Consider the following 8,884-nt stretch of genomic DNA (forward strand, 5'->3'; position numbering starts at 1 on the left):
CTGGTAGAGGACCCGAGCTTGAAGGATAAACCGCCCGCAGGGGCGAGATGGGTGTTTTTTATATATATATATATATATATATATATATATATTAGAGGTGGGAATCACCATACACCCCACGATACGATATTATTGCGATTTTTTTTAATATATTTTTGCGATATTCTGAGTATTGCAATACGATATTTTGTGATTTATCACATATTTTTTCTACTGCAGATTTTGTCCATAAAGGTAAACTTTATCAATATTCATTTTATCTAATAATAAAGTCTCACACTCAGTCTTTCTCTCATGTCAGTCAGTTTTATTGCTGACAAAATGAACAGTTTGTATAACAGTCTAGTCCAACTTAACTGAACGTAACTATCTGGTACAATTATAGCTTAAAACAAAATATAATTTTACATTAAATAAAAAAGTTTTAAATTTAAATAAAATAAAACATTTCTTAAATTAAAATAAGTAAACTGTCCTGTTTGTTGCTGCCCTAAAAAGTTAAACACATTTGGACAGTGAAGCAATGTCAGCATTCTTGCTCAGAAAAAGGAGCTGATCAACATGCTCTGAAGTCAGAGTGCTCCGTTTAGCTGTGACGATGTCTCCAGCAGTTGAGAAGACTCTTTCAGCTGAGACACTAGTACCTGGGATACAAAGGTATCTTTTTGCCAACGTGGCCAGGAAAGGATAGACTTCCTCATGGGATTTCCACCAGCTTAGTGGGTCTTCTGTGAGTGCCAGTGGTGTGACCTCCTGGTATCTTTTCACCTCCTCCTCGGCTGTGGCAGATAATGATTTTGGTGGGGCTCCAACATCACCATAAGTCTGACCAAGCAAGTCTGTTAACCCACAAGACTTCCTCATCTTGGCTGGTATGAGAGGGGTACCAGGTTTCTCATGATGTTCACGGGCTTCTGGCTCAGAGATTGGCTGCTGCCTCTTTTCTTCCTGTAGAAAACCCACACACATAGAGAGAGGGAGAAAATAAATATTTTATATCTTTTAGTATACAGTAATATGTTAGCAAATTATAATTAATGTATTTAATTGTTAAATAGAATATTACCAATATGACAAAAATATCACCGATCTACTATTGTAAGTAAGTTTAAATTATAACACCAGAATGTTTGCTTACCTGAAGGGTTATAGCCTCAGCAACCTCTCTGGCATAGGTTTCCTGTCTTTCCTCCAGTGACAGGAACGGCAGGGTTTTAAAGCGTGGGTCGAGAGCTGATGCTGTGTAGAGGGTGTTCCTCTCGACTGTGCTGGCATATCTCTTCTTAAGATCTTGACTGATACTTTGCTTGATGTTTCTGACCAGCGCTGTGTCACCAATGTTGTCTTGGGTGTCATGCAACAGCTGTGCTAGCAGCGGTGCTACGAGAGACAGAGTAGGATTCTTTTCCTCAGACATCACAGTAGTCGCGACTTGCATTGACTTCAAGGCCCGGACAATTTCTTCAGTGTTCCCAATATCCATCTCATTTAGAGTAAAGATATCTGTGCTACTCTTTCTGACTTCGGGAGACAGCAGCGCTGCACAAATCGCAGGTTGTTGTTCAAGGAAACGCTGGAGCATGTCATAAGCACTGTTCCATCTCGTGCAGACGTCGGTCTTGAGCTTGTGAGTCGGGAGCTGTAACATTTTCTGTTTTTGCTCCAGAGCGTGGTTTGCCACTGTGCTTCTATTGAAAAACCCAGTTATGCGCCGCACTCTCCCCAAGACCCTGGCTACTGCAGGCAGGTTTAAGGCTCGTTGTGATGCCAGATTGAGCGTATGGGCGAAACACTTCACATGCAGGTATCCCGCTAGCTGAGTGGCAATTGTCATATTAGAAGCATTGTCGGTGACAACCACCAGATTTTTGTCGGCAATCCCCCATTCCTGTGCTGCATTTTGCAGGAGATTTGCAATGTTCGCCCCGGTGTGACTTTCATGTAATGTTCGAGTTTGGAGAACGTAAGACAGCAGTCGCCAGTCCGCTGTGAGATAATGAGCTGTTATAGTCACATATGAATCCACAGCCCGCGAGGCCCATGCGTCGCAAGTTAATGCAACCCTTTCTGCTGTGCTCAAACTTTCCTCAACTTTACGCTTCACATCTATGTAGAGATTGGGTACGGCTGTGTCCGCGAAAAAACGTCGTGATGGTATCACATACCTGGGTTCCAGCGTCTTGATCATGTAAGAAAAGCCCTCGTTTTCCACAATGTTGTAAGGACGCAGGTCTTTGCAGATGAAGTACGTGATAGATTGTGTTATTTTCTTAGCTCGCTCTGAATTGGGAAGCTAAGAGTGTCCAGCGTTGGTTGATTTTTCAGTTGAGCTGATTTAGAGCTAGCTTTGCCATCCGCGGTTAATGCTATTTTTGGATGGTGCCGTGTAAGATGGGCCCTCATGTTCGTAGTATTTCCAGAGTACTTTATTTTCATACGACACACCTTGCAAATCCCGTGTGTCATATCCATCTCATTTGTTCCATCCTTGTTAAAAAATCCAAAGTATGTCCAGACGTTTGATTTAAACGCAGATGGCGCTTTCCTGATCTCTTTCTCTTCCTCCATCTTTGTTTGATCAATTTTCCCATGTGCTGACCTAACCTCCGCTGACCTTACTAGAGAAAAAGCTCAACCGCACCATCTGGTGGACTGGAAGTTTTTGGAACGAAATATCGAGTCTGCTGTCCCTGTATCGATACATTATTAGCAAACAAAATATCGCGATACTACGCAGTATCGATTTTTTCCCCCAGCCCTAATATATATATACATATATACAGGTCCTTCTCAAAAAATTAGCATATTGTGATAAAGTTCATTATTTCCTGAAATGTACTGATAAACATTAGACTTTCATATATTTTAGATTCATTACACACAACTGAAGTAGTTCAAGCCTTTCATTGTTTTAATATTGATGATTTTGGCATACATAACTCATGAAAACCCAAAATTCCTATCTCAAAAAATTAGCATATCATGAGAAGGTTCTCTAAACGCTCAGTGGTCCAAAGTACTTTTTTCGGGTGAAAGCAACTTTTGCATGTCATTCAGAAATCAAGGTGCCAGAGTCTGGAGGAAGACTGGGGAGAGGGAAATGCCAAAATGCCTGAAGTCCAGTGTCAAGTACCCACAGTCAGTGATGGTCTGGGGTGCCATGTCAGCTGCCGGTGTTGGTCCACTGTGTTTTATCAAGGGCAGGGTCAATGCAGCTAGCTATCAGGAGATTTTGGAGCACTTCATGCTTCCATCTGCTGAAAAGCTTTATGGAGATGAAGATTTCATTTTTCAGCACGACCTGGCACCTGCTCACAGTGCCAAAACCACTGTAAATGATTTACTGACCATGGTATTACTGTGCTCAATTGGCCTGCCAACTCTCCTGACCTGAACCCCATAGAGAATCTGTGGGATATTGTGAAGAGAAAGTTGAGAGACAAGACCCAACACTCTGGATGAGCTTAAGGCCACTATCGAAGCATCCTGGGCCTCCATAACACCTCAGCAGTGCCACAGGCTGATTGCCTCCATGCCACGCCGCATTGAAGCAGTCATTTCTGCAAAAGGATTCCCGACCAAGTATTGAGTGCATAACTGAACATAATTATTTGAAGGTTGACTTTTTTTTGTATTAAAAACACTTTTCTTTTATTGGTCGGATGAAATATGCTAATTTTTTGAGATAGGAATTTTGGGTTTTCATGAGTTATGTATGCCAAAATCATCAATATTAAAACAATGAAAGGCTTGAACTACTTCAGTTGTGTGTAATGAATCTAAAATATATGAAAGTCTAATGTTTATCAGTACATTACAGGAAATAATGAACTTTATCACAATATGCTAATTTTTTGAGAAGGACCTGTATATATATATATATATATATATATATATATATACACACATATATATACATATATATATACATATATATATATATATATATATATATATATATATATATATATACATATATATACATACATATATATATATTCCCCTCTTGCCCCTTCTGTCGGTCTAAGATAAGATTAGCTAAGATAAGATAAGATTAGCTAAGATAAGATAAGATAGACCTTTATTAGTCACACACGTGGGAAATTTGTTGTCTCACAGCAGAAAGTGGACAGTGCAAGTTACAGTAGTAAAAATTAAGCTAAACAATGGGTTAGGACAAGATAAGAATAATAAGAAATAAGAATAGGAAACTACAGTTGTGGTCAAAAGTTTACATACACTTGTAGCAGATCACTTTTTTCTGTTAACCCATAATAAAGTCATAAAAGAACCAAACTTCATGAATGTTTTTTGTGACAAAGAAGTATCTGTCCCAATCACTCTATCAGAGAAAAATCTGAGTTTTAGAAATAACGGGACACTCGGTAGAGCCATTATATTATATTCTTTACAAGTGTATGTAAACTTTTGACCACAACTGTATAGACAATAGAATAAAAAATATTATATGCAATAGTATAAAATACTATATACAACAGAATAAGATGCTACATTGTCAGGAAAAAATACACTTAGTGTTACTGCACTGCAACATTGTCAGAACAACAAAATTGCACTTCGTGTTATTCCACATGTGTGGATGTGTGTGTTTGGCCAGCTGCAAAGTCTTTGTTATGGAGTCTGACAACAGTAGGAAGAAAAGACCTGCGGAGACTCTCCGTCCTACATCCTGGGTGCCGCAGCCTGCCACTGAAGGAGCTGCTCAGTGCTTTCAGAGTTTACTGCATGGGGTGGGAGATGCTGTCCAACAGGGATGACAGCTTAGCCACCATTCTCCTGTCACTCACCACCTCCACTGGGTCCAGAAGACATTCTAGAACTGTTCAGTCTCTTTCTGACCCAAGCAGAGATGCTGCCACTCCAGCACACCACACCGTAAAAGATGGCTGAGGCCACCACAGAGTCATAGAAGGTCTTTAGGAGTGGGCCTTTCACTCCAAAAGACCTGAGCCCCCACAGCAGGTACAGCCTGCTCTGCCCTTTTCTGTATAGAGCATCTGAATTGTGAGTCCAGTCCAGCTTATTGTTCAGATGAACACCAAGGTACCTTTAGCTATCCACAGCGTCAGTGTCCATACCTCGGATATTTAGTGGTTGCAGTGGAGGATGTTTGTGCCTGCAGAAGTCTACCATCAGCTCCTTGGTTTTTCCCGTGTTGATCTGGAGGTAGTTCTGCTGGCACCAGTCCACAAAGCCTTGGGTCAGTTCTCTGTACTCCTTGTCGTCCACATCAGTGATGAGGCCGACTATTGGAGAGTCGTCAGAGAACTTCTGCAGGAAGTACTGAGTGTAGTTGTGGGAGAAGTCTGCAGTGTAGATGGTGAAGAGGAACGGTGAAGAGGAATGGTGCCGTTCTGAATGTGAATCATCACAAGAGGAGAACAAACTTTTCAAAACTAAACTTTCTGACCTGGAGAGTAGAAACAGAAGGCAGAACATTCATCTGGTGGGTTTGCTGGAATCAGTGGATCTAGGTCCACGGCCAACTGAGGTCTTTTCCCGGCTGCTGGTGGAAGTCTTTAGTGGACAAACTTTGCCATCCCCCCCCCAGAGCTTGACAGAGCCCACCGTAGCCTAATGCCCAAACCGGGCCCTGATGGGAAACCCTACTTGGTCATTATCTCCTTCCACCGCTTTCAGATTGAGGAACCGCTGACGAGGGAGGCACGGAGATGTTGAGGGATGTTGGAGTACTGTGGACACAAGCTCCAGTTTTATAAGGACTACAACGTCGACGTCCAAAAACAGCGTGCCCAGTATAAGGATGTTACATCCTTGTTAAATCACCACTATAATGGGTTGGACTGGCCTGCGTGGCACCCTCGATCTACTGTACAGTGTCAGGGGTTGTGTGTGGAGGCGTGGAAGAGATGACCCAAACGCAGGACTCACGGTGCAGAACGAAGAGGATTTATTGGAGCGAGTGAATGGACAAAGCAGGAATTGCAAGACTGACTAGCTGACTAAAAGACTGAGTGGCTGGCTGAATAACTGAACACAGATGGGAACGACAGTAATGGCAACGACAACATCAATGACACGACACTGGACTGGTGGAACTGAGGAACATAAATACACAGGCTGAATGATGAGTGACTAGAAACCGGTGAGTACACAGCTGAACTTAGTCTGACTAATGATACATGAAAATAACTGGAACACAATACGCAGGCGGTATGCTGGCACAGAAAACAGGAAGTGAGAAAACTGAATGTGGGAAATAAACAGAACATGAAAAAACTGAAAACGCTGGGTCAACGACCCAGGAAACCTGACATACAGCCGTGCTGTTAGTATAGTAATGTGTTCTTTGCTCTTCATTTGAAGGTAAAACTTGTTCGTTGTTTGATTGCTTTGGTCTTGTTTTCTCTTTCTTTTCTTTTCTCTTTTTCATCTACTTTGAATATGGGCCCTGCTTTAAGTTTAGGGGTTAACGGTACAGGCACAAAGCTAGTGGTACGGGGAGTACTTAGCTAGTATGGGAAGAGAGCAGGGACTTGTGTGGTTGCTGTTCAATGCAACCTGCTAGGGTAATATTGGTGGTTGGTATTGTTTTACTTTCCTTTATATTGTGACATGTTATTGTAATTTATTTCTCGGGTGGGGTTGGTTTTCATGTTTTTTTCTTGTTTTTGCGCGCCCTCAACCTGCATCTTTGGGCTTATCATTCCCTCTGGCCTTGCGTTTACCCTAGTAATAATAGAGTAGTCCAGCAATTTCTTAGAGTCTTGGTCTCTGGGCTTTCTCACTTCAAAGCTCAATTGCAGCAAACCACCTATTTGTTCCTTCTGTGACAGATAGTGTTTTTCACATCTGTCCAGAAAGGGTCTAAAATCTTTTGCAGACTTACATGTAGAAGGACAATTTGCAAGTTTTTCTCAATTATCTACCAAATTTGGCATTGCCACTGCTCAGTTTTTTCGTTTTTTGCAGGTCAGACACTACGCGCATACTATATCAGCACAATTCCCCCTAAAACCTCTAGATAATCCAGTAGATGATTCTTTTAATCATCAATCCAACCTCTAGGGGCATAATATCAGCCTTGTACAATTTAATTTCCAACTTACAATGTCCTTCAGTAGCTGCCATCAAATCTAATTGGGAACAGGACCTTAACTTTCATATCATGGATGAACTGTGGGACTCTATCCTTGGCCAAGTTCAAAATATATCAGTATGTGCTCAACACACTCATTTAATTTAAGATTTAATTGGGGGCATTGTTCCAGGGCTAAGTTGGTGCGCATATACCCAGAGGTGGAACCAACCTGTAGAAGGTGTGGGGGTGCCCCTGGTACATTACTTCATATGTACTGGTCCTGTCCTTCGTTGGCCAACTTTTGGAACTCTGTTTTCTATACAATGTCTGAAGTCCTGCTGCATAAAATTAAACCAGAGTCACTCTGTGCTACGTTTGATGCTTACCAGAATCTGAAGTTGCCCAACTCCAGACACAGAGTATTAAACTTTTCATTACTGCTGGCCAGATGAGCTATTTTACTTAAGTGGAAAGACTCTTCTCCCCCCTCTTATGTGCAGTGGGTAAAAGATATGTCCTGTATGGATTTAGAAAAAAATAGATATACAGTTTGTGGGTGAAAAAACACATTTTATAAACTGTGGTTCCCTTTTCCGGACTTCTTTGAAAGGCCCACAACTATTGTTTCTGAGTAGCCCACAGACAGTGGCGGTCCTAGCATGTTTGGCGCCCCGGGCGAACACGCCCTCTGCCCCCCCCCCCCCCCCCCCCCCCCCCCACACACACACACACACACACACACACGCACACACACATATATGACCCTATATATGAAGAGAGAGAGAGTATGCAAACGGCTACCAAACAGACATCATAATTCGTCATACAATGAGAACAGGACAAATCAACAATCAACAAACTGACTAATTAATATTATATTATTGTATATATTGTTTGGAGTTTAGTCTCTTACTGTTACTATTTTTACCATTTCTTCTAAAATTTTGGTTTTCCCTCTGTGTATGGTTTTGGGGACCAGGGCGGGGCCGATCGTGTCAAATCTTACGTTGCGTTCCGGTACCCCTAGACTGGGGCGTAACATAAAGTGGGGGCTCGTCCGCTCTTTTCTTTTGCCGCTCTTTTTGCTCTTTGTGTTTTGTGCGTTGTCTGCTGTTTTTGGTTGGCGATTTTCTTGTAGTGTTGGGGGTAGTATAGTCACAATGACTTTTGACGTGGATGATTTTGCACTGCAACCCACCATAGATAAGTTGGATCGATGCACAAAGGCAGATTTGTTGTTGGTGGCAAATTTGTTTAATGTTAGTGTGCCTCTAAATGCTAAGAAGGCAGAAATTAAGCAGTGCCTGACAGCACAGCTGGTGGACAAGGGGGTATTTGCGAAGTCAAAACCTCGGCCGGTTGAGGCAACTGGAAGCCTGGTGGTGGATGTGGGAGCAGAAGCTGCTGCAACCATCCCACATGCTGCCAGTGGACGGATGACGCCAGGGGCGGAGGCTCCTGCTGCCATTCAGATCCCAAACGTTAGCCCAGCCGGACAATCACCAGGATTGGTTACGGAGGATCTTAGGCTTGCCCTTCGCCTGAAAGAGGTGGAACTTCAGGCTAAAGCCAAAGAAGTTGAGCTTATGCATCTCCGCATAAGGGCGATGGAGCTGGATCCTTCCCGACAACGCAATGTTACCTCTACCCCAGTGAGCCAAATTGTGAGTAGGCCTTCTGATCCATTCTCCTCTGACCAATTCAATGCAAGCAAACAAATTGCTTTAGTGCCACCTTTTAGAGAAAGTGAGGTTGACTCTTACTTTAATGCCTTTGAACGCATCGCAACCACTTTAAAATGGCCCAAGGATGTGTGGAGTT

General features: G+C 42.4%; 1 protein-coding gene across 1 annotated transcript; it reads right to left on the reverse strand.

Moving 5' to 3' along the window:
- Nucleotides 1-498: 498 nt before the first annotated feature.
- On the reverse strand, nt 499-7,324 carry LOC135932932 (E3 SUMO-protein ligase ZBED1-like). Its single transcript, XM_065470692.1, has 5 exons — nt 7,276-7,324; nt 5,237-5,375; nt 4,861-5,005; nt 1,139-2,293; nt 499-948 (listed from the first exon to the last, which is right to left on the reverse strand). The coding sequence occupies exons 1-5, from the start codon at nt 7,322-7,324 to the stop codon at nt 499-501; spliced, it is 1,938 nt and encodes a 645-aa protein (XP_065326764.1).
- Between the last annotated feature and the right edge of the window lie 1,560 nt (nt 7,325-8,884).

This window comes from Pelmatolapia mariae, linkage group LG4 (genome assembly GCF_036321145.2).
Source record: "Pelmatolapia mariae isolate MD_Pm_ZW linkage group LG4, Pm_UMD_F_2, whole genome shotgun sequence".
NCBI classification, from domain to species: Eukaryota; Metazoa; Chordata; class Actinopteri; order Cichliformes; family Cichlidae; genus Pelmatolapia; species Pelmatolapia mariae.

What these genes read in the sequence shown, in the direction of transcription:
- LOC135932932 (XM_065470692.1), bottom strand. Translation starts at nt 7,324, where the DNA reads ATGTACCAGGGGCACCCCCACACCTTCTACAGGTTGGTTCCACCTCTG. An exon ending in ACTGATGTGGACGACAAGGA is followed by an intron (nt 5,006 to 5,236) that starts GTACAGAGAACT and finishes TGCTCTATACAG; the next exon opens with AAAAGGGCAGAGCAGGCTGT. An exon ending in GTGGCAGCATCTCTGCTTGG is followed by an intron (nt 2,294 to 4,860) that starts GTCAGAAAGAGA and finishes GGACACTCTTAG; the next exon opens with CTTCCCAATTCAGAGCGAGC.